Raw genomic sequence first — 24227 nt, 5'->3', positions numbered from 1 at the left:
GCTCCTAAGAGGAGACGGACTGAAGGGTTTATAAAGCCCCAAATGTAAGCCCCAAATGGTGAAAGGCCTAGTACTGGAGATATCACAAAGATATCGTGAGGAAAAGGGCAGATGTGGGCCTGCAGCCTCATGGAGATGATATCCCAGTGGGGACACGCAGTGACAAAAATTACACAAATATATAAAAAGGCTATCCGTGGTGGTGAGTGTTATTCAAAAAACAAAACCAAGGGGCTGAGGAAGAGGTGAGTGGGAGGTCAAGCATCAGAATGAAGGAACACAGGTGAGCTGGGAAGCCGGGGAGGAAATGAGGAGGCCAAGGACCTGCTTTCCTAGGATTAGGGCAGTGAGAACCGGTCCAGCTCCGGATCTCAGCCCCTGGCTCTTTCTGGCCTTAACTCAGCCCTCACTTCTCAACCCTTTCATTGGCTTAATGATTCACTCTTCACCTTTCCCTAGCTTCCGGTGTGGAGGGGTGGGGTGGGCGAGGCCGAGCCCTGCGTCTCAGAGGGCAGCAGGAAGGGGGATGGCATCGGTTAAGAGGCAATGGCGAGCTCTGAGATTCTCTGCTTCTTTTCTTTGTCCCATTCTGGTCTCGCCACAAAGAAAGGTCTGTCTGTGTCAGAAGGTCAGTGAGAAGAACTAGGCCCGGCTGGAGACCCTGATTCCAGAGGTGGAAGGGAGTGGCCAGGCAGAAACCCGGCATCCTCCCTTCATTCCCCTCACCTGCCCAGTATGCACTCCTGATCTGGGGAGCCACCCTGCTCTCTGCACCAATTTACATCTGTGAGCACGTGGGCTGGTTCACACATGCCATTAGCCATGCATTTATGTCGGGAGTTGTGTGGTGGGCAAGGTGCCTTGGAATAAGGGTTAGGAAGGTGTGTGGGCTCGCTGTGCTTGGTTACAGACGGGAGGATGCTGTGTGGGGAAAGCACGTGCTTTTGTTGAGGAGGTGTGTTTTGTGCCGGTCAGGAGGAAGTGTGCGAGGCCAAAGGGGTGCCATGTGTTTAGGCAGGGCAGTGGGTGTAAAGTAACGTCACATATAGCCCCAGGAAGCAGTGTACACACAGCAGTAGTGATTTCTTGCCCAAGTGTGGGGCTGTCTGCTTATTTGCATCCGCACCCCCAGCAATCTGGGCTGAGAAATGCCCTTGGGTGTTCCTTGTTTGGTGTCCGTGGAAGAACTGCCCCAGCTTTTCTTCAGATGCTGTCAATGTAGAGGGGGTTTTTTGTTTGGTTTGTTTAGAGTTCAGCTTTTTATTGAACGTGTTACAGAAGAGGTTTAGTCAAAAGACCAAAGCCCGTGTCATCATCGGACTCCTCAGATTCTTCTTTCTTTGCTTCCACTTTCTTTTCTTCGGCTGGGGCTGCATGGGTTGAGGGGCAGGACCTCCTGCTGGTGCAGCACCAGCTGCTGGGGCTGGTCCCCAGCCCCTACACTGCAGAGAGGCTCCCAGTGTTGACATGGCCAGAGCCTTTGCAAACAAGCCTGGCCAGAAAGGCTCAACATTCACACCAGCTGCTTTCCTGAGGGCGTGGGTCTTATCCTCAGCGTCATGCAGGACCAGGGCCCAGTAGATGCAGGTGAGCTCTGAGACAGAGGCCATGGCGCTGGCGAAGGCTGGACGAGCACTGCCGGGTGAAGTGAGGGCCTCGCCCCAACGCAGCCTCAGCTTCCTCTGAAGGACTGAGAGCCTTAGAGCAGCTGAGGAAAGCGTCAATGCAGAGTTTGAAGGAATGTATCTATTTCTCAGAAACTTGGAGTAACCCAAGGAGTGTATTTTCAGTTCTGCATTTTCATCTTTCATTTATCAAGATTATTGAGCCCTGGCTGGTGTGGCTCCATGGACTGAGTGCCAGCCTGCAAACCAAAGGGTTATCAGTTTGATTCCCAGTCAGGATACACGCCTGGGTTGCAGGCCAGGTCCCCAGTTGGTGTGAGAGGCAACCACACATTGTTTCTCTCCGTCTCTTTCCCCCTCCCTTCCCCTCTGTCTAGAAATAAATAAATAAAATCTTTTTAAAAAAGATTCTTGAGCAACTACTGCATGCAAGGTGTGTGCTGTGTTCTATGACAGACATAAAGACGTGTGACCCAGTCTCTAACGGGAGAGGTCAGACATATACTCACCACGTCCCGAGGTTTCTTAGGACCTACTGTAAAGACCCGAGCCTGACATTTCAAATCTCTGGAGTCAGCTCTGCTCCCTTTATTGTCTGCTGTCAGCACCCCCCTCTTCATGCTCCCTGACACCAATGAGACCCATCTTAACTGCTACATTCCTGTGACTTCATGCTGAGAATGTCTCTTAGAGCCACCTCTCCTCCTTGTCCCTCTGCCAGGCCCGTTTCAAGCCCTCATTACCTTCTACCTGCAGCTCTGCAACAGCCTGCAGCCCTGTCTCAGCATCCTGGACGCGCTTCTCATCTTGCTCAGTCCCCAGCTTTCACTGTCTGCTTGTCACATCACCCTGTCTGTGCCCCAGGAGCCCCACGGTCTGGTCACACCCAGACTGCTGGCTTGGCAGCTAAGCTGTCCCCACTCTGCTTACTGCTTCCCAGCCCTTGTGACTTCCCATTGCTCCCTTATAGGAACTTACTGCAGGACTGTTTTCTTTGTGGTTCCCCAAACACATGCCGTACTTTTCCAGCTCAAGGCCGACTCCATTCTCCTTCTCATAGTCATCTTCCCCATCTGACTTTGTGGCAGCCCACCCACTACTCAAGGTCATCTCACATGCCACTCTTCCAGGAAGCCTGGCCTGATTGATTAGTGAACACTAGCTTTTCTTTTTAAAAAAGATTTTATTTATTTATGTATGTATTTATTTATTTAGAGAGGGGAAAGGGATGGAGAAAGAGAGGAAGCGAAACACCGATCGGCTGTCTCTCATAAGCACCCCAACAGAGCCCGCAGTCCAGTCATGTGCCCTGACCAGGGACTGAACTGGCAACTCTCCGCTTCGTGGGACAGCACCCAGCCAACTAAGCCCCACAGGTCAGGACTGAACACTAGCTTTTTGGGGTTCCCTTACATCGGCTTCCATTTTCTTAGGACCCTCAAGGAGTCCTCCTGGGCAGGCCTGACCCGAGGCACCCACCGTATCTGGCTTGCCTCACTCAGCAAGTCCCAACACTGAAACCAGCCTGAGTGCTCTCGGCAGGACCTTCGACAGTGTGCCTGCGCCAGCGAACACCCAATGATGTGTCCGTGAGCAGCCGTCTCTAAGGCGCGCATGAACATGTGTCAATTCTTTCTTGAGTTATTACCACCACCACACGGCATTTGCATAATGCCTCATACTTTAAAATGTTCTTCACGGGAACTGTATTTGATCCACACACCAAGGGGCAAATCTGGGAGACTGCTAACCGCCTACCTCTGCATTTGGTGATCACCTGCCCTAGCTTTGCATGAACACTCGAGCAGGTAAGTGTTGGGTTGCCGCTGTGTAGTCTTCACCTTTGCTGTGTGTGGCGCGTGTGTGAGGTGTGCATGTTGAAGGGGGCAGAAGATGCCACCTCGAGATGCGCCACTTTGCCTGTGGGTTGCTTAGAACTGAAGGCCACCGAGACCCAGCAGAATCAGGAAAAGCTCTTCCTAAACTGCCTGCAGGAGTTTATTAGGGGCCTGTCCCAGGAAGAGAGCTATTACCAGACAGGCCTTTTATCTGAAAGCCTTGCCTGTCTGGCAAACCTGACTGCCAAGCGTCTGCTCTCATCTCCTGGGCGTCACCTTCTCCCCAGCGACCTGCAGCTCCCACTCCTCAGGACGGCACAGGAGCCTCAGTCCCTTGGGCACCCTTGAGTCCTTCGTCGGCTCTGGTTAAGAACATAATTACATTTGTTTTTCTCCTGTTAATGTCTTACATTTGTTTTCTCCTGTTAATGTCTTACGTCAATTCAATGATTAGACCAGCCAAAGGACCTGGACGGAAGAAAGGAAAATTTTTCCACCCCTCCAGCGAGGGGTGTGTGTGTGTGTGAGTGAATGTTTGTATGTGTGTTTCCTGTATGCTCACACCCACAGGGCTGGGTTTGCGTGAGCTGAGTTCATTCTTCTTCCTGTACTTGGCTATTTCCATAACGATTTCCCTCGGCGGGGGGCGGGGGGGGACGTTCCTTGTGCATCCACAAGTCTGTGAAGATACCTGTGTAACTGTGGCTCCTTGACTTTGCTAGGTCAGCATCCCAGCGGGAGGGCCAGCCTTCCTTATGTAAATCCTGCTGCCTCCCCAGAGAGGAGGCGGCTGTGGATGACCCATCTCCTAAAGCTGTCTGCGGGCCCTTTTCCAGCTGCCACGTGTCCCAACATGTGCCTGCAGCCTGGGATGTCGCCCAACCGGTTCACAACTCACACACCGCACAAACTCGGGCAACTACAGCAGCACAGGCCTTGGGAATCTCCACCCTCCTCCCTTTGCTTAATCGTCGGAATTTCCAGCTGGCTCCGGTCCAGCGGGGTGGAGCTGCGAAGGGCCCGCCCAGTCCTGGGCTGCACTTAAAGCAGCTCTGCGAGACTGCGGGCCGCACACGTCCTCGCTTTCAGCTCAGCTGCCATGTGTCACTCTCGCAGTTCCCTCCCCACCATGACCGTCTTGCGGGCCTCGACCCCAGTTTCCTCCACGAGCCCGGGACCCCGGCGGGGCTCCGGTCCTGAGATCTTCACGTTTGACCCTCTCCCGGAGCCAGCGGTGGCCCCTGTCGCGCGCACCAGCACCTCCCGCGGGCACCGAAAGCGGAGCCGTAGGGTCCTCTACCCACGACTGGTGAGTGTCGCCGAAGTGGATGGCTGGGGGGGAGTGACGGGGGGATGGCCGGGCGTCGGGGTCCCGAGTGACCTGTTCCTTTGTTGTCTCCGCCCAGGTCCGGCGCCAGCTGCCTGCCGAGGACCCGAACCCTGCCAAAAGGCTCCTTTTCCTCCTGCTCACCATCGTCTTCTGCCAGATCCTGATGGCCGAAGAAGGTGTGCCAGCGCCCTTGGCCCCGGAGGACGCCCCCAGCGCGACGTCCCCCGCGCCCAGCCCTGCGCCCCCAGCCCTCGAGGCACTGAATCTGACCGCAGAGCCCTCGGACTACGCTCTGGACCTCAGCACTTTTCTCCAGCAACAACCAGCCGCCTTCTAACCGAGACTCTCCACACTCCCCAACAAGAACCCGAAAAGGCAAAGAAACACCAGGTGTAGCTGGTGTCCGAGAGAGTAACCCAAACTGGGACTCGCGAGGCAACTCGCGCTCCACACCGCAGGGGAGCCGGCGGGGAAGAAGGGCGGTGCTAACTGAAGCCTCATTGCTCCTGATTAATATTTATTGTATTTATGTCTGTCCCCGAGGTGATGGGGGATGGGTTCGTATTTATTTAACTTATACGAGGGTGCGAGACGTGCCCGTTGCTGCACACGCAGGTCTCCATGTTGAGCCTGGCGGGACTGACGGACGGCGCCCCGGCCGGGGGTCCAGGACGGCGGTGGGTGGCAGGTGGAGGGGTGACACTCCGTCCTCCAGCATCTCAGCCCCCTGGGTCTACTCTGTGAGCCTTGGGCGGACCGTTGGTTATGAGGTCCTCGGCTTCCGGTCTCCTGGAAGTCGCCCCCGAGGGGAGGCTACGCGGTGAGGGGTGGGGGCTGGGGGGTCGCCCGTATGTTCTGTGAACACAAATAAACTCGAGTTACTGTCGGCAGTCATCTGAGTCGTTGCGAGCGGCGGTTCCCCTCTCCCCGGCCACCCCGCCCAGCACCCGGTGAGCCGGCGCGCGCCCGCGGGGCCTGGCCGGAATGAGGAAACGTCCCCCGCCCGGGGCTTCCGGCCCGTGGAGGTCACGTCACGCGCCCGGGGCGGAGCTCCGCGCTGGTGGGCGGGGCTCCACGAATAGCCTGCCGGGAGTGAGGGGCGGGCCGCGTTGGGTCACCGCGGGGGCGGGGTCGCGTGGTCACCGCCCTGGGCTGCGGCCGGGTCGGGAAGGGCGCGGGGGGCGGCGAGTCGGGCTTCTGGGAAGGTGGTGCGCGGGTGGCCGCGGCTTCGCTCCCGGGTTCCCCCGCCACCGCCCTTGTCCGGGAAGGTAGGAGGGGGATGGGAGATGGAGTCGGGTTGCGCAGGAGCCAGACGGGGGGCGCGCGGTCCGGTGGCCTTTCGGCGCGGGAGAGCGCTGCCAGATCTGGGAGAAACCGGGCACCGCCGCGGGCGGGAGCACCGGCAGTGGCCGCAAGCAGGAGAGGGAGTCGCTGGGGGTCTGCAAGGTTTCACAGGGGAAAGGAGACTCCGGAGTGCAGAGGGACTGGGCGGTGGTGGCTGCAGGATGGGCGGGACTGACGGGAAAGGGAAGCAGTCATTTCTGTGGACTCCACAGCGCCCCAGCCCTCTCCGCAAAGGCTCTCTCTCCTCTCCTCCAGCTCCTGCTTGAGCCATGTTTTTCACCTGTGGCCCTAATGAGGCCATGGTGGTCTCCGGTAAGTGTAGTTCTCTTCTTAAACCCCCAAACACTTGCCAGCCCGGCCTCCGCCCTTACCCGCCTGCTTACCAGCTCCGCAGTGCTAATGTGTCCCCCCACCAAGCCCGGGCTGCAAGCTTGTGATTTCCAGACGCTACCCTTGTCAGGCCCAGGCTGCCTCCCCTCCAGCTCCCAGATTTTCTCGTGGGGATTGTCCCCCGTTCTTCCCCCAGTTCGACAGTCTTCCTATTCCAAAGCTTTCCACCCTCGCCGCCACAGCTCACTGGACCCTTCATCTTTCAGGTTTCTGCCGGAGCCCCCCAGTCATGGTGGCTGGGGGTCGAGTGTTTGTCCTGCCCTGCATCCAGCAGATTCAGAGGTGGGCAAGAAGAGAGCCAGGGAAGGGGACCCAGTTTTCTGTCTTACCTGTTTTTCTCACTGTCCACCCTTCTTTTGCCCTGTAGGATCTCTCTCAACACACTGACCCTCAATGTCAAGAGTGAAAAGGTTTACACTCGCCATGGGGTCCCCATCTCAGTCACTGGCATTGCCCAGGTGAGGCTTTTAGAGCCTTTTCCCCAGAGTCCACCCCTCTATCACCTTCCCTGTCTCCAGACTTTAGGGATCTTGTGACCCCTTGTGACCCTGCCCTTCCCAGCCTCTACCTGTGGAGAAATTCTCTGTGGTTTCACCTTCTCCAGGGCACGTGACTCTTCCTCTCTGGTCTCCCTGCTTCCTCCCTGGTTTCCTGAGACCTCCACCTAACTCTTCCCCACCATTCCTCTGGCTGCAGGTGAAAATCCAGGGGCAGAACAAAGAAATGCTGGCGGCGGCCTGCCAGATGTTCCTGGGGAAGACCGAGGCTGAGATTGCCCAAATCGCGCTGGAGACGCTGGAGGGCCACCAGAGGGCTATCATGGCCCACATGACTGTGGAGGTGGGCCTGACGGCAGGGAAACATCTAGAAGGGGTTCCAGAGGGGGGCCTAAGGACTGAAGTAGTCTGTGGGAGGAAGTGGCCAGAGGATCTGAGAGCTTAAGTTCCTCCTTCCCACCATCCCATGGTCTTAGGAAATCTATAAGGACCGGCAGAAATTCTCAGAGCAGGTTTTCAAAGTGGCGTCCTCAGACCTCGTGAACATGGGCATCAGCGTGGTCAGCTACACCCTGAAAGACATTCATGACGATCAGGTAAACCATGTCAGTTGATCCCCTCTGTTTCTCTGCTCCCTTCTCTTAAACCTCCCAAGGACTCCGATTTCTACATCCCTCCCACAGGACTATTTGCACTCATTGGGAAAGGCTCGAACTGCTCAAGTCCAAAAAGATGCTCGGATTGGAGAAGCGGAGGCCAAGAGAGATGCTGGGATTCGAGTGAGCGAGATGGGGGGGTCACTGAGATGCTGTGGGCCTATTGGGCACTTGGTGGGAGGGGCACAACTGACTTGGGGCTGGTGGAAATGGGTTGGGAGAAGAAACAGGTGAGGCCAGGGCTGGGGCAAAGGCCGGGGAGCCTGGTATAGCACAGGCTGTCCCCCTGGGGCCTTTAGCTCCCCGTTCTGACTCCCTGCCTGATCTCTGTATGGACAGGAGGCCAAAGCCAAGCAGGAGAAGGTGTCTGCTCAGTACCTGAGTGAGATCGAGATGGCCAAGGCACAGAGGGACTATGAGCTGAAGAAGGCCGCATACGACATTGAGGTCAACACCCGCCGGGCACAGGCAGACCTGGCCTATCAGCTTCAGGTCAGAGCCACCACACTGGGCAGATGGCTAGGCTAGACCTTGCCCCTGCACCGTACCTGTCAGGCCACCACTGTCTCGTATCCTAACTCTGGTCCCCGTGTCTTACTCTCCATTTCTGACCGAACTCCTCCATTTGAGGAAGACTTCAGGGACCTAAACATTTCAGCTAAAAAGCAAACAAAAGGTCCAGAAGGTATATGATCCGTAGGGCCGGTCATGTGTTCGGAGCAGGTTGTGCCCTGTGCAGTGGCACCTGGGTAGGCAGGTGAACCAGAGCTGAGGTCCAGCCCGTGTCCCACTTGCCAAACTGTGCATTCTGACATGAGCCAGTGGGTCTGCATCCACCCAGAGGAAGGGGCGCCTTTTACTCATTTGCACAGGGCAGCCCTGGGAATTGCCCTCGGGAGATACAGTCGATCGTCATTACTTGCAGATTCCGTATTGAAAATGTGCCTAGTGACTGAAATTTATTGGTAAGTCCAAAGTCAGTGCTTGTAGCACTTTTGTGGTCATTTGCAGACATGCGCAGAGGTGAGAATCTGAGTTGCCCGGTGCACAGTTCCCACCTGATGTTGAACACAATGTTTTGCTTTCTTTCAACGGCTACACTGTAGACAAGTGTTGTCTTCATAGTGCGTTCCTGCCGCATTTTTCACACTTGTGTGTTCTTTTTTTTTTTTTTTATTGTTATTCAATTACAGTTGTGTGCCTTTTCTCCCCATGCCTCCACCCCACCCCATCCAAACCCCTTGTGTGTTCTTTATTGGTGATTTCACTGCTGAAGTGCGGTCTGGTTTTCCTGTGCGCAGGGAGGCTGTGACGTGCTGTGTGGAGGAACACGTGTTAGATGAGCTTCGTTCAGGCAGGAGTGGTTGTGCTGTTGGCCTAAGTTTACTGACCACGCGCCAACAATACTTATCACAGAGAAGGTGACTTTAAACAGAAACACATGAAACAAGGTTATAATTTGACCTGCTGATAAAATGTTGCAGCCAGAGGTTCATAGGAACATAACCCCATACTTCCCACAGGAACGAAACAAGTGTTTGCTAACTCAGCGTTCATGGCTATTTTATAGAACAGAACTACCATGCAAAACATGAATCAACTGTACTTTGAAACCTTTACCCAAAGAGTAGCAATATGACGAATTTCATTCTTGCCAAGATTCAGTGCAGACTGAAGGCCTGTTGTGCATAACATCTTTAGTTGTGGGGATAAATCCTTGGCTTGTGCTTTGCCACTGGAAGTGTGGTCTGCCTACCACCAGCAGCAGCAGCACTGGAGTGTTGGTTAAAAATAAAAAGTCTCAGGCTGCAGACCAGACTGAATCAGAATCTGGGCTTTAACAAGCTCTCTAGCTGATTCATGTGCACATTTTAGTCTGATAAGCAGTCACATAGTAGAAACCACTGGCATGAGTGGGGCTATGGTTAAGGTCCTTGACTCTCTAAACTTGGCTTTCTTTGTCTGCAAGTTAACAGTTGGGGTGGGGGCGTTGGCTCTGTTGAGCTTTTCTCAGTTCCTACTTTTGTGCCGGGCTTTGTGCTGGGTAATCAGAAAATAATGATTCAGTCAAGAAATAAGAAAGAACCAGCCATGTAGAGAGTTGTGGGGTAAGAGTACTCTAAACCAGGAGTGCTCGAATAGAACTTCTAGTGATGGAGATGTTCTGGACTTCGCTGTAATGCTGAGTACTGAACTGTGGCTAGTGGAACCGTGGTTGCAGAGCTGAATTTTAAATCTTATGTAATATTGAATCATTTAAATTTAAATAGCCATGTGTGGCTAGGGGCTAGGAGGGGGCCCCGCACATGCAAAGGCCCTGAGGTCGGAAAGAGCTTGGTGTGTCCCAGAAACAGAAAGGAGGTTTCTGGTCTGGTATGGTTACTCTGCCGTAAGAAGGAGAGCCAGGTTAAGGCCAGGTCACCTAGGATTCAAGTCGCCATGATGGAGACTTAGAAGGGAGTTCGAAGTGCAGTGGAAAGCCACTAGAGAACTTTCAGCAGGGAGGTGCTGTGGTCTGACTTATGTTTTTACAAGGGTCAGTCTGGCTGCTGTGTGGAGAATTGGTTGTCAGAGAAGGGCAGCAGAGAGACAACTTGGAAGCTTTTTCAGAGATGATGGATTGAATAAATGCAGCTAAAACCTCATTAAAACTAATAGAGTGATTTAAAAGAGAGAGCCTGAGAGAATGGGAACAGATGGAGTAGAAACCATCTGGAAAGCCATGGTCATTGACTAAGCATGTCCGAGACAGCTGAGAGCAAAGCTGCCGGGGAGAGAACAGCCACAGGATCTGAGGTGCAGGAGCTGGCACACCCCTGGGCCTGGAGCTGTGACGTTGAGATCAGGAAACACAGGTGAAGCGTGACTTCTCAGTCAGATTCTGTCTCTGGCTCCCTGCCTCTGGATCTCTTCTCTGCCCCTGCGTCACCAAACCCGGTCAGTGTGTGTGGGGGGCAGTGCATGGGCATCCCACCACTCACCACCTATCAGGCAAAACTCCAAAGACAGAGTTCGGTGGAAAAGAAAGGAATCTTTTATTTAACAATCGAAAAAGGCTATTTAAATATTTATCATTAACAACTACTCTGTAGATTCAAGAACTGAAAATGATGCCAGAACAGAAATGTGTAACCATAAGGCGCACAAACTCTGGTCTAAGAAAAAAAAAATCACCCTGTCACCCTCTGCCAGCTCAGTTCAAGGTTGTGCCAGGAACCTCTTCTCCCGCCCAGAAGCATTGTAAAAGTAGTTGGCTTAGCTGCTCTCCAGTTGCTGTCTGGACTTCAGGCGTCTTTCCGAGTCTTTGCCTCCAGGCCTCTTACTCCAGGTGCACTGTGCTCTTCCTACAGCTGCTCACCGGCAGCACTGGTGACCCTTTACACACCTGCCCAGGGGGAGGGTCAGGGCTTACAGCCGTTGACAGGTCCAGGAAGGGATGCCCTTGCTGGACAAGTTCCTGCACAGGAGGGGTGTGGAAGGGGTCTGCCACGTTAGAACCCAGCCTCCTCCCTTCCCCTCTTACTGTCCCTAAGGTGCAGGGCCCAGCACCTCCAGCCCCCACCGCTGGGAAGGAGAGGAGATCCAAAAAGGGGGGGCCTAGTTTCCAAGTGCTCCTTTTTAAATATTCTCCCCCAGCATCTCTTGTGGGGGCCGCTCTGGTTGCCAGGCTCAACCCCTCCCGTTTCTGGAGGCTGGGTCTCAGGTACACCAGTACACATCTGGAGGTTCATTGTCTGCTGAGAATAAACCAGAGGATGTGACCTGGGGCTAGCCTGACACAGCTGAGGGCCTGGTACTTCACCAGTAATGAGGCCATGAACTGACTGTGCACTTACTGGAAGCTCAGTGTTGACAGCCTCCCCTCACCCCTCACCTCACTTGGCTCCCAGAATCTCCATCTTCCAAAGAATAGATCAGAAAACTGCTCAGGGGACATGACTGATTCAAAAGAAAAGACCTAAAGATCTAGAATCAGGTTTCTCAGCAAATGGCCTGCCCAGATCACCCTAGAGAGAAGCTCCCCCACAGCCCAGAGCTTCTGCTCAGCGCTGTAGACCCTGTTCACTGTGAGCAGACAGCCAAGGGTTCACTGGCCTGGAAAGAGCCCGCAACACGGGACAGCAGAGCCATGTGGAGGACACGGCCTGTGCCAGGAGAAGGAAGTTTTTAAAAACCTGGAACGCTCAGTACGAGAAGAATCCACACCCAGGAAGTCAGAATGTAGGACAGAGGACCAAAAGAGCTCTTAGAAATTAAGAAGATGGCAGAAATTTTTTAAAAACCCACTTTGGGCTCTGGCTGGTGTGGCTCAGTGGATTGCGCATGGGCTGCAAGCCAAAGGGTCGCCGGTTCGATTCCCAGTCAGGGCACATGTCCCGGTTGCTGGCCAGGTCCCCAGTGGGGGCCATGCGAGGGGCAAGCACACATTGACGTTTCTCTCCCTCTCTTCTTCCCTCCCCTCTAAAAATAAATACAGTGTTTAAATAAAAATTTTTTTAAATCACTTTGGAGAGAAATTCTAGTAAGTGTCCCAGAAAAACAGACTAGAGCAGCTGGGGGCCTGGAGCAGTAGGTGAAAGTATGAGAGGCCAGGCCAGTGCCTCCGACAGACCAAAGAAAACAGGAGGAAATAACCGAATGAAAAATATGCAAAATGTTTGTCTGCCCTGAAGGATGTTAGTTTCTAATTGTCACAACCCACCAAGTGCCCAACACAATTAATGGAAAACATCTACACTGAAACACATCACTGAAATTTCAGAACACTGAGAAAAGATCTAGAAGCTTCCAGAGAAAAACATCTCAAAGCATCAGGCATCAAAATGATTTCAGGTTTCTTAAGAAGGTAGAAGACCATAGAGCAGTGCCTTCAAAATTCTAATAAAATGAATTTCAATATAGTAACCTGTACTCAACATAACTATAATTCAGTTAGAAGGGTAGAATAAAAATCTCAGAGAAAGAAGGTCTCAAAAAACTTACTGCCCACGTACTCTTTGCAAGGAAGCTGGTGGAGGTTGAGCTTCACCCAGAAGGTAGCAGAAGGGTTGGGAGGCGCTCCCGCATGGGAGAGGTGATCCTCTACACCGCAGTGGGGAGCAGCTAGTCCAGTTTGGAACGGGCTTGACGTTTCCAGGTTAGAGACAGTACAGGATGCTACATCCTGAAGCACTCTTCCTTTGGAGTGAGCACCTGGGCCCAGTGAAGGCAGGGGCGTCCCCTCACGTTGCCAGCACCCACAGGGGTGGTGCATGGCTAAGTGGGGTCAAGGAGAGAGGGAAGTGTGCTCCTGCCCTGTTCTCACCAACATCCTGGCGAGAGTCTTCTGCTCCCTGCACTCACCAAGGAATGAGAAAATGAGATCTGCCTAAGTAAGGGGCGCTCTGTACACATGTTCTTGTAAATGTCCGTAGAGTGCCCGGGAGGGCACACAAGCAGTCACAGTTGTTCCTGGGGAAGGGGATGTGGAGGCCCACTTCCCACTGTGCCCCATTTTCTTTTGAATTTGTACCATATACAAAAATAAAAACGAAAGCCACACACGCCCCCTAAAAAACGAAAGCCACACACGCCCCCTAAAAAGAAAGGAGGCGGCTACTGCAGCAGTTGGGCCTGGAGGCGAGGGCGGCCTGCACTGAGGTGACAGCTGCGCAGACGGAGAGTGAGGGGGTGGGTTTGAGCTAGACGGGAGGACAGGTGATGGCGCAGTTGTGCTCAGTACCCTCCGGGTGCTCAGGCGCTACCGGCGGAGGAATACAATGGGAGCTCACGCAGGGACCCTATTTCTGGCCTGAGGGAGACGGGGACGGGCCCCAGGCCTGTCCATCTCAGACACTGAGGCTGCCTGGGGAAAGTCCTGATGGTTGATACTGGCTCTGATCAGGTGTTGCCTTGGATCTGTACCAGAGATGGACCCCACTGGGCTGGCGGAGCTGACCTGGGACCACTCCCTGTACCCGCTCTATTTTTACATCCCACCCTGGAGCCCTGCCCTGACTTCCCTGTGGTTCCTGGGCACTTGGCCTTCAGCTCTGACGCTGAGCATCTCTCCTTTGCAGGTGGCCAAAACGAAGCAGCAGATCGAGGAGCAAAGGGTGCAAGTGCAGGTGGTGGAGCGGGCCCAGCAGGTGGCAGTACAGGAGCAGGAGATTGCCCGCAGAGAAAAGGAGCTGGAGGCCCGTGTGCGGAAGCCTGCGGAAGCTGAGCGCTACAAGCTGGAGCGTCTAGCAGAGGCAGAGAAGTAAACGCCCCCTCCCAGTCTCCTCTGGGCTCCTTCACTCCCTGGACTCCTCCTGTGGAACTCCGGTGGTAGGAGCCTGTACCCCCAGCACAGAACCTTTCTGCCAGGAGCAAGGGCCTCAGCTTCTTCCTCCACTCCCCTTGTTTGCCCAGGTCCCAGCTGATTATGCAGGCAGAGGCAGAAGCTGAGTCTGTGAGGGTGAGTTAGGAGGTGGCTCTCTCTGGTTTGTGGGAGTGGGTGTTGCTGATGAGCTGCTGGGGTTTCTTGCCCTTAACTGCTGCCATTGGTATCACAGTATCCTGTCTCCTTCTTAGATGCGGGGGGAGGCTGAGGCCTTCGCCATTGGGGCCCGGGCCAGGGCTGAGGCCGAGCAGATGTCCAAGAAGGCAGAAGCGTTCCAGCTGTACCAGGAGGCTGCTCAGCTGGACATGCTGCTAGAGAAACTGCCCCAGGTCTGGGGTTTGTGTGCTGGGTGCCAGAAGAACCAGGCCAGGGAACCATAAGTTAGGGGTGGGAGTTATAAACAGTGACCAAAGTGAGGAAGGATGATCAGTAGGATGGAGGTCTTTAAGAACCCAGGGTAAGTAAGGCATTTTAGGAGGGGTGTGATGGGTCTCAGGCGCTGAGTGGGTGTCTCACTTATCAGGTGGCAGAGGAGATCAGCGGTCCCTTGACCTCTGCCAAAAAGATCACGCTGGTGTCCAGTGGAAGTGGGGCCATGGGGGCAGCCAAAGTGACCGGGGAAGTCCTGGACATCCTGAGCCGCCTGCCAGAGAGTGTGGAGAGACTCACTGGCGTCAGCATCTCCCAGGTGAGGGTCTCCTGGGGGCTGTGGAGCAGAACCACTGGGCCCCCCGGGGTGTGTGATGCAGAACAAAGTAAAGACACTGAACTCGGGCACGTTGAGTGCCTTAGTTCGCGTCGTGCAGCCCGGGGCGCTGGGCTCCGAGGCCCAGGCTGACTGTCCAGTGCCAGGACCCAGCAGCGTGTTGACAGTTCCAAGGCTTATCACTGATTTCCTTGGTGTCCGTGTGCTCACCTGAAAGTTATGGTGGAGGTCAGACAGCGGGCTCTGGAACCAGACCGTTCTGCTGTGAATCCTGACTCCAGTGCGTGCTGTGACCTCAGAGAGATTCTCAGCTTCTCTATACCTGTCTCCTCACGGGTTAATAATAGCAACTGAGTGACTCATACTCGCAAAGTGTTTAGAACACTGCCTGGCACACAGTGTGTCCCATGGAAGAGTGTGTTAAAAATATATATATTTTACACACACACACACACACACATGGACCCTATTGGACCATTTCAGTGACCTTCACGCTGGGTTCCTTGGGCCTCCTTGAGGCCTGTCGTGGAGGATTGTGAGCTATGGAGAGGGTCTGTGCCAGAACTAGCAGATTCCTCACTGTGCTCCACACCAGAAACTAATGCAAGTAATAAATGTAAACTATACTTGGGGGGAGGGGGGACCGGAAGACTCCTGGTTGTGCGTGTTCTCCCTGCAACCCTTCTGTCCAGATGGAGCCTGGGAGAACTTGGCATCTGGCTCCCGTGCCATCCACTGCTCTTTTCTACCAGGTAAACCACAAGCCTTTGCGAACAGCCTGAGCCCTCAACCTTCGCAGACGCCTAGCTTCGTGGTTCAAGTTGCCTGAATGGTCCCCATATTGCATGCACTTCAACTGGCCTCCCAGAGCATGTCCTTTAACAGAGGGATTCCACCTTTCATCTCTCCTTGCCAAATAGCCTGTGCCTTGCCTTGGAAGAGAGGGGTTGCTCCGCTCCCCTTCCCGGGCCCACACCACCGAGACGGCTGGTCCCCACCAAGAGTTCCATGCCAGCATTCTGATATCCCCACCCCACCCCAACTCCCTAATTAAACTACACTGAGCCTGTTGTCTGGAATTATTTTCTGACCAAGACAGGGATGGCTGGAGGTTCCGAACTTGGCAGATAATTTGCTGTTAAGTATTTATACTTGAACAATTAAGTTAAAACAGAACTCATTCAGAATGGGTGCTAGAATATAGCTTGCTCCTTCCAGTCGGCTTTTAATGGGAGTTACTGGTACACTGAGAGTTGTAGATTGAATTCCTCTCCCCGCAAAGTTGATTTAGCCCTCGTGAACAGGAAGCATGCTGATGTAAGAGGAATGACAATTCCATTAGTCCCTAGAATTACTGAAATATGGCTGAGGGCAACTGGACTTAAATTTCCTGGGTTGCCTCAAGACCTTTTGTGCAGTTTGAAAGCATGACGTAGTGTAGTGTTTAGAATGGGACCATAATGTGGTGTCCCATTCTCATTACCTTTACCTTATATTGACTGAGAAGACCCACACGGTTACCGAAAGCAAAATACTCAGAGGAATCCAGGGTGTGCTCTACGTTAGTAGTGAGACAATAGTGGCCTCTTAACTGCATTCATGAGGTTCTTCTGGAACAGTTAAGCCTGCTGGGATCCAGCCTGGTTTGGGTTCAGTGTGTTGTGTGAGGCCTGAAAACCTGCAATTCTATAGGTTCCAAGGTGCTGCTGGTTTAGGGGACTACATCCACACCGTCTCCCATTCACATTTCCTCCTCGGTTCCTAGACCCTGCATCTGAGCTCTATCTGTTGGGACTGGTAATGTTGCTGGAGCCAGGGTGGCTCCGTTGGCTGGGTGTTATTCTGCAAACCAAAGGGTCTTGGGATCAGTCCTTGGTCAGGGAGCAGGTCTAGGCTGTGGGTTGGGTTTGGTCCTATAGGGCCACAGAGGGGCAACCAATCCATGTTTCTCCATTCCCCTCTCTGAAGAAGACTGGTACGGGGGTGGGGGTGGGGGGGTGCTGGTTGGGTACCAGGGATTAAGATGTGAGGATCAATTGAGTACTAAGGATATTCTTACCAATTCATGGAGAACAACACAATATATGTGTAAGTGAACCAGCCACCTAAATGAGCACAAGTCTTGCAATTTTTTTTTTCCAATTCCCATTTATTTTTGGCTCTTGTGGCAGTGTCATTTTTTTCTTTTTCAATATGAAAAACAAGACTAAACAAATTTGGAGTATAGGATAGGCCAACATCAAGGAGGGTTGGAGCAATAGCAAAAGAAAGGGGACTTTGCCAAAAGATAGAGGGTGTCCTGTCCCCCTCCCTCCAGGGAATGACTCCAACACTTAGGTGGCAGTACATACCTTTTCTCACACTCTCTCTCACACACACACACACACACACGACTGCTATTTTTGGGTAAGAAGTGGTCAAGATGGGGAGGGCCTTTCTGGAGGCTTAGGGACCAAGGCTAGTCACTCTTCCCCCTTTACCTCCTCTGTCCAGAGAAAGGATGCGATCGATGTGAGGGAAAGTGGAAGAGGAAAGGATCCCACTTGTCAGCACAGCAGACCCCTGCACAGCAAACAACTCAGAACAAAGCTTAAGAGACTGAAAATTGAGTTAATACTGTTCATACCTTCCCCAACGCTGAGGGTGGAGCAGGGAAAATACCTAGAAACTGGAACAGCCCAAATCCCAACTCTCCAGAACTGCTGCAAGAATGGGAAACCCCACCGGTTCCCAGTAGGGACTTCTGCCTGGAGTTAGTATCAGTCCCTTTCCGCTCGGCTACCTCACGGGCTTAGGATGGTATTTTTCAGTACACAGTCCTAAATAGGATCTGGATGAGACCCAGCTTCTTGGAGAATTATCTTGAAAACAGGGGAATATTAACTGGACAGATGGGAGGAATGGGTACCAGAAAGAAATATAAGATTACCCAAAATGGCAGAAATATAGATTTCCCAGAATGGAAAGAGAGGAGACATTCAACAAGCAACGAATATTTATTGAGTGCCTATTATGTGCCAAGCACTGTTCTAGAACACCCCTAAAAGAACGAAAGAGGCAGAAGATGCAAATTCTGAGGGAGAGTAAAGGGGCAGTTGAGGACGAAGGCTAAGGGAGCCGAGAAGCCTGAGTGATGGGCGTGGCCTTAAGCCTCCTCTTCTGCCTCCTCACCGAAATCCTCCTCCTCCTCGGCGGTGGCGTCCTGGTACTGCTGGTACTCTGAGACGAGGTCGTTCATGTTGCTCTCGGCCTCGGTGAACTCCATCTCGTCCATGCCTTCACCGGTGTACCAGTGCAGGAAGGCCTTGCGCCGGAACATGGCCGTGAACTGCTCCGAGATGCGCTTGAACAGCTCCTGGATGGCCGTGCTGTTGCCGATGAAGGTGACCGCCATCTTCAGGCCGCGGGGCGGGATGTCGCAGACGGCCGTCTTGACGTTGTTGGGGATCCACTCCACGAAGTAGCTGCTGTTCTTGTTCTGCACGTTGAGCATCTGCTCGTCCACCTCCTTCATGGACATGCGCCCGCGGAAGACAGCAGCCACGGTGAGGTACCGGCCATGGCGGGGGTCACAGGCAGCCATCATGTTCTTGGCATCAAATACCTGCTGGGTGAGTTCTGGTACAGTGAGAGCCCGATACTGCTGGCTTCCACGGCTGGTTAGAGGGGCAAAGCCAGGCATGAAGAAGTGGAGGCGTGGGAAGGGGACCATGTTGACTGCCAGCTTGCGAAGGTCAGCATTGAGCTGGCCAGGGAAGCGGAGGCAGGTGGTGACCCCGCTCATGGTGGCAGAGACAAGGTGGTTCAGGTCCCCATAGGTTGGCGTGGTCAGCTTGAGGGTGCGGAAGCAGATGTCGTAAAGAGCCTCGTTATCAATGCAGTAGGTCTCATCAGTATTTTCTACCAACTGATGGACAGAGAGGGTGGCGTTGTAGGGCTCAACCACCGTGTCAGACACTTTGGGTGAAGGCACCACGCTGAAGGTGTTCATGATGCGGTCGGGATACTCTTCACGGATCTTGCTGATGAGCAAGGTGCCCATTCCAGAGCCTGTGCCCCCACCCAGGGAGTGGGTCAGCTGGAAGCCCTGCAGGCAGTCACAGCTCTCAGCCTCCTTCCGCACCACGTCCAGGACGGAGTCGACCAGCTCCGCCCCCTCTGTATAGTGGCCCTTGGCCCAGTTGTTGCCTGCCCCAGACTGACCTGGAACGAGGTCCGGAGGCAAGCTTGGTTAGTGAAGGGTGGTACATACACAATCACCTTTCAGCTCCTGGAATAATGCCCATAGATCTTTCCTCATTTTCTTCCTCACCTGTGACATATCCCCCCACCCACAGTGTACCACGCAAGGCAGCCACTCCCCCAACCCTCCATTAGAGATCTCAAAACATGGCCCTATAAAAACTCTCCAATACAATAATCATTTCCTGACTCTTGCTGTCCTCCTGCACCCACATCAATTGAATATGATGGTTATCTACAAATATCTATATGACTTACCAAAAACAAAGTTGTCTGGTCTGAAGATCTGGCCAAAAGGACCTGAGCGAACAGAGTCCATGGTACCGGGCTCTAAATCCACCAAGATAGCGCGAGGAACATATTTTCCACCTACAAGGAAGAAAAGTAGAGGAGTGAAAATTAGCAGAAGGTAAATAAATTGGGGCTAGGTAACAGCCAGAGACCCAAATTTGTTATTCCAGGTGCTGCTGCTAGGTGGCAGCAGAGCTAGTCTTTGGCCCTTATGGTGAGAAATTAAACAGAAGATAGTCTCCAAACGGAAGGGATAGATTCATCCAAAGGGCATAAAAGGTTCCCTAGGAATGGAAAGAGACCGCAGAAGTAGGAGAGATGGGACCTGATCTTCCCGGGCTCATTTCCTCACCTGTGGCTTCATTGTAATACACGGAGATTCGATCCAGCTGCAGGTCGCTGTCCCCATGGTAGGTGCCAGTGGGGTCGATGCCATGTTCATCGCTGATCACCTCCCAGAACTGTGGGGAAAGCGAAATGAATCCTCACTGCTCAGATCCCAGCCAGTTATGCCCCTGCCTCTATCACTTTAACTCCAGACACACATAATGTTATAGGGTCTGCCATCCCCTCGACTGCCTGCCACGCCCCTCCCCTAAAAACCTCTACCTCCGGGAAAGCCGACTTGGGATGTGAAATGATGTCCAGCTGGGAGGGCCCTTCAATTGCAGACGCTGGTGAGGTGGACTGAGGCGTCCCACCTGATTACGTAGGCTCACCCCTCGCCCTCCCCGCAGGGCACCGCCCGTCCACGCAGCGCATGTAGGGCGGATAGGAACCAGCTGCCGCATTTGCCCACCCCAACCCTCCCTGAGACTTCAGCGCAAAAGCGCGCAAAGCCTGACAAAAGGGAGGCGTCGTGCGTGGGCGGGGCCAAGGCGCGAAATCACCTCGGGAGGGACCTGGCAACCTCGAGCTAGCGCGCCCCCTAGTTGCCCGCAGGGCCACACAGTGTCTGCCCCACAGGGGCCTGCCGTTGTTGCGACGTAGTGGCCGCACTTCCTCCCCCGCCCCAACCCGTTACATTGTAGCAGCGCGCGCGAGAGGGGGGAAAAACAGACTTCGCCCCGGAATTTTATCCCTTGGCTAGCTTTCCCCTTTCTCTTCCTTTAAACGAGGACTATCTTCCTTTCTCCCACTATTTAGTCCCGAGAGACCCCTTAAAGAAAAGGACCCCTTTTTCTATTTTATTCAAGCCCCTAAAAGGGTCTCTTTAAGGGGAAATAAAGGCAGCAAAATGAATCCAGCTCATATTAGTTTTCCATCCACAAAAAACTATTGGCCCGCCACTCGAGCATCATGGGGTTCAGCGGAGACCCCTGCTCTTTTGTGAAGGTGGCGCACAGTGCCCCACACCCTGGCGCACTGCGTCCCCAGCTCTGCAGCTGCTCCCCCAGCCTCAACCCTTCCCCCACTGGCTTGGCCTAGGAAACCCCGCCAAGTGTTTCCACATGTAGGAACCTCGCCTCGCTTTGTCTCGGCCAGTTTCGGCATCTCCCTCTCTCCCCGGCTCTCGGACCGTTAGGGGATTCCCTTTAAGCAAAACCTTCAGAACCTTGGTCTTCCCGCCCTGCAAACCTCAAGGGTGCTTTTGATACCTTCCCTAAAATGACTCTGCCAAGAAAAATAATTCCCACTTTTCAAAAGCAAATTCTAGCTACAATTGTGTATTACACATATAAAACTTATTTTTGTCAAAGTTTGGTTAAGGCTGGAGAGTGCAAACCGCCCACAACCATTCTTCATAATCTATCTGGGTGTTTTCCTTCTCAAAAGGAAACATATTTAAAAGAGGTTTAAAATCCTTACCTTGGCACCGATCTGGTTGCCACACTGACCCGCCTGGATGTGCACGATTTCCCTCATGGTTCAAATTAGAAATTTTTGCTCGCCTCAAAAAATGGGGCAAGAAGATATGTAATTTTTTTTTCTCTGCTGCTGCTCACAGGCCGGTAGAATGAGACGTGCCGCGGAGGCTGCAGCAGCGCGGTCCGAACGCGGCGGCAGGAAGGTTCCGAGAGGGAGAAAGGAGAGGGCAGGGCTCGGGAGGGAAGGCGAGCAGGGCGGGGCGCGCGTGCGCCGGCGGGGAGGCGGGAGACGGGCCCGCGCAGCGCCCCAGACAAAGCCGCCGTGAGGCCGGCCCTGATTAGTCGACGCCGGTCAGGTAGCCGACGACCATTGGTCTCTGCTCGAGTGAACTAGCACAGTCCTCCCTGGGAGTTGTAGTCCTCCATTGTTGAACACACTGCAAAAACGAAGGGACGAATGGGTGGATGCTGGCTTTGGGGGTTTGGGGTTTTGGCGTTTTATGAAAATGACCTTACCCAAGATAACTTTCTTCTAAACATGAGGTTGGTTTATTTGTTTTTTAATGCAAAAAGGCAGTCGTTTTCGGGGCTGCAGGAATTGGGAACCTGAGGATGCCAGGCGTTGGAAAGTGGGGTGGCCACGCCCTGAAAGCCCCCCCTGCGGTAGCTCCAGGGAGAGACTGGACTGCTTAGCTCAGCGAAAACTGGGGAGGAACGCGGCACCCAGCTCTGCCATCTAACAACTGGCCTTTTGGTGACGGAAGGCGTGAACACTAAACCGCTGCTCCCCCAGACACCTCAGGAGGAAGGAGGGGGTTACCTTCCTGCTATTTCCTTGGGAGTTTTCGTTAGAAAACTCTATAGATAATATCTGGGAAGAGAAACAAAATTGCAGCAAGGGCACTGCAGAATTGAGATGTAATTGTGTGGGTGGTACGTTCAAAGAATAAACGGAGTGGTTTAGAGAAGCTGGTATCTGGTATCTGTGAAGCCGGGCGTCTCCGTCCCTGTAGGAGATCTGGGCCTGAGAGCAGCGTTGAAGAATCTGGTTTTGTCCAACAGAGCTATGGGATGAGATGGCCTCCTAGAATTTCACTGTCTTTCCAGCCTGCTTTAGACACTTTAATAAAGTCACTAGTTTTTCAGTTCGCTGATTTTACTGACTTAGTGGCTGGCAACTGCAACCTTTCAAGAGCCTCAGGATTTAAATTTTATAATGGGTGAGGGGGTGGGTATTCATGGGATAAGATTGGATAGGCTCAAAGCAAAGTGACATGTTTTGGTTTTTTTTTCCCCTGGGATTAATTCACTTGATCTTGAGTGTCCTGCAAAACAGGAGCTAGGGATACAAAAATGATTATGAATTAGCTCCCTGGCCTCCAGGACCCTGCAGTTTGGTGAAAAGTGTATGAACAATGGAGTGTGGTAAGCACTATAATCAAGGTCTTCTGTTAGTTCACACTGGACTCAATATACATCTCTCAGTCATCTTATAAATAAAAGAACATTAGACCCTGGCTGGTGTGGCTCACTGGATTAGCGCTGGCCTGAAAACCAAAAGGTTGCCAGTTCCATTCACACACCTGGGTTGCAGCCCAGGTCCCCAGTTGGGAGCAGGAGAGAGGCAACCAATAGAGGTTTCTTTCTCTCTTTCTCTCTCCCTTTCCCTCTATAAAAATGTATAAATAAGCCCTGGCTGGCGTGGCTCAGTGGATTGAGTGCCAGCCAGTGAACCAAAGGGTCACTGGTTCAATTCCCAGTCTAGGGCACATGCCTGGGTTGCAGGCCAGGTCCCCAGTGGGGGACGTGTGAGAGGCGGTCACACATTATGTTTCTCTCCCTGTTTTTTAGAAAAGAAAAAAATGTATAAATAAAACCTTTAAAAAAAAACATTAAGTTGTTTTTACATTAAGCAGACCCCTCTACCTATTATAAAATGGAATTTTTAAAAAAATGTTTTAGGGCATGATCACAATGCAAGTTATTTTTGTGGCAGTGGGGTTTAGAATTTAGAATCAAAGGACTTGTCTCAATTTGTCTCTACCAAACCTAGCAAAGTCATTTAACTTAGCAGAGCTTCAATCACCTCTGCAAAAATCTACTTCTGAAACTGGAAAAGACACAAGGGTTCGGGCTGCCTGTCACCACCAAACCCAATCAGCAATGACAGCGATTGAATCTCTAGGGCGCTTTATTCAGATGGCCGGCCATCCGAGATGGCGGATTCATACCCTAACAGACCATCTTGTCTATTCTTTCCAGGCCAATGTTTTCATAACAGGGAATAAACAAGGTGCAGTGAGGGGTTTTGAAATTCAGGGAGGGTCGGGTAGAAGAAACTGCAACATTGCTGTCCTGGGCAGTTAGCTGCTCCCAGGGGTGGATGGTCATCTGTCCCTCCCTGGAAGACAATGGCCTGGATGCCTTCACTTGTCCCCAGGTGGTAATCTTTAGCAGTGCCCCAGGAGATCAGCTGTTTTCCCAGGAGCCAGGATGGGCCTTATCTATCTGTAGTTTCTGAAACAAAAACTTTCACATATACATTACTTGCTAGGCTTATAACTATTTACCTTAAACTAAAATTTTCCAACTCTTAAGTCCCCTATCACTTATACCTATTGGATTTTTTTGGTCAGAATGAAGCCAGGTAGTGAGTGAAAAACGAACTCTACATTATACACAAGTCAAATTGTTACTATTCTTGTCTTAGTATGACATAACGAAATAGATTATTTTATCCTTCCTTCACTTCTTGAAGGAACTCGGTCAGCCTTTAAGATGGCTAGGGATCTTTGCTTTAGGAAAACGACCTCAAAATATCCATCAGGGCTGTATGCTCAGGGAGGATATGACATGGAAAGCAAATCAAAGGAAATGAACTTCCCAGTGCAATGAGGAGTCCTCAAATGCCACGCCTGCGGGCTGTTCTCCAAAATGCAGCCTCCGGCCACGACAGCAATCCGCAAGCCATTTTCATTTCGGTGACTCAGCAACCACCATATTTGGAAAGACCTGGGAAGGGCACGCTGGACGCACCAGAAACTTCGCGCGACAACTACGGTAAACCCCTCTGGGCGCCGCCAGCCGCCAGACTTTCCGGTCGCGGATTGGACGCCTGCGCGGGAAGTGGGCAGCG

At 52.8% G+C, this 24227-nt stretch overlaps 3 protein-coding genes and 1 pseudogene across 5 annotated transcripts; 2 read left to right on the top strand and 2 right to left on the bottom strand.

Annotated features, from left to right (window-relative positions):
* Positions 1–1272: 1272 nt before the first annotated feature.
* On the bottom strand, positions 1273–1610 carry LOC112302475 (large ribosomal subunit protein P1 pseudogene; annotated as a pseudogene).
* Positions 1611–4518: 2908 nt separating this feature from the next.
* Positions 4519–5683, top strand: IER3 (immediate early response 3). Its single transcript, XM_024557875.4, has 2 exons — positions 4519–4772; positions 4870–5683. The coding sequence occupies exons 1-2, from the start codon at positions 4563–4565 to the stop codon at positions 5128–5130; spliced, it is 471 nt and encodes a 156-aa protein (XP_024413643.2). The 5' UTR covers positions 4519–4562; the 3' UTR covers positions 5131–5683.
* Positions 5684–5913: 230 nt separating this feature from the next.
* On the top strand, positions 5914–15821 carry FLOT1 (flotillin 1). Of its 3 annotated transcripts, none has more exons than XM_024557953.3 (13): positions 5922–6061; positions 6393–6449; positions 6734–6809; positions 6895–6985; positions 7224–7367; positions 7501–7620; positions 7708–7803; positions 8020–8172; positions 13740–13921; positions 14074–14119; positions 14236–14373; positions 14568–14732; positions 15503–15821. In XM_024557953.3, exons 2-13 carry the CDS (start codon positions 6407–6409, stop codon positions 15530–15532), a joined length of 1284 nt encoding a protein of 427 aa, XP_024413721.1. In that variant the 5' UTR covers positions 5922–6061; positions 6393–6406; the 3' UTR covers positions 15533–15821. The 3 variants fall into 3 exon arrangements, with proteins under 3 accessions (XP_045049352.1, XP_024413721.1, XP_024413722.1); XM_024557954.3 differs by having other exon boundaries at positions 5928–6061; positions 6350–6449; XM_045193417.3 differs by lacking the exon at positions 6393–6449 and having other exon boundaries at positions 5914–6061.
* Positions 15822–17727: 1906 nt separating this feature from the next.
* On the bottom strand, positions 17728–21328 carry TUBB (tubulin beta class I). The gene is made up of 4 exons (XM_024557664.3): positions 21093–21328; positions 19636–19744; positions 19251–19361; positions 17728–18953 (listed from the first exon to the last, which is right to left on the bottom strand). Exons 1-4 carry the CDS (start codon positions 21147–21149, stop codon positions 17896–17898), a joined length of 1335 nt encoding a protein of 444 aa, XP_024413432.1. The 5' UTR covers positions 21150–21328; the 3' UTR covers positions 17728–17895.
* Positions 21329–24227: the final 2899 nt, after the last annotated feature.

Source organism: Desmodus rotundus, chromosome 11 (assembly GCF_022682495.2).
Source record: "Desmodus rotundus isolate HL8 chromosome 11, HLdesRot8A.1, whole genome shotgun sequence".
Lineage (NCBI taxonomy): Eukaryota > Metazoa > Chordata > Mammalia > Chiroptera > Phyllostomidae > Desmodus > Desmodus rotundus.
The sequence above is the reverse complement of the archived record's forward strand: the minus strand, read 5'-3'. Positions and strand labels throughout refer to the sequence as shown.

Excerpts from the sequence above, each read along its gene's own strand:
- IER3 (XM_024557875.4), top strand. The coding sequence starts at position 4,563 with ATGTGTCACTCTCGCAGTTCCCTCCCCACCATGACCGTCTTGCGGGCC. Across the intron at positions 4,773-4,869 it reads GGGTCCTCTACCCACGACTG|GTCCGGCGCCAGCTGCCTGC; the intron begins GTGAGTGTCGCC and ends GTCTCCGCCCAG.
- FLOT1 (XM_024557953.3), top strand. The coding sequence starts at position 6,407 with ATGTTTTTCACCTGTGGCCCTAATGAGGCCATGGTGGTCTCCG. Across the intron at positions 6,450-6,733 it reads TGAGGCCATGGTGGTCTCCG|GTTTCTGCCGGAGCCCCCCA; the intron begins GTAAGTGTAGTT and ends TTCATCTTTCAG. Across the intron at positions 6,810-6,894 it reads TGCATCCAGCAGATTCAGAG|GATCTCTCTCAACACACTGA; the intron begins GTGGGCAAGAAG and ends TTTGCCCTGTAG.
- TUBB (XM_024557664.3), bottom strand. The coding sequence starts at position 21,149 with ATGAGGGAAATCGTGCACATCCAGGCGGGTCAGTGTGGCAACCAGATC. Across the intron at positions 19,745-21,092 it reads GCAACCAGATCGGTGCCAAG|TTCTGGGAGGTGATCAGCGA; the intron begins GTAAGGATTTTA and ends CTTTCCCCACAG. Across the intron at positions 19,362-19,635 it reads GTATTACAATGAAGCCACAG|GTGGAAAATATGTTCCTCGC; the intron begins GTGAGGAAATGA and ends TCTTCCTTGTAG.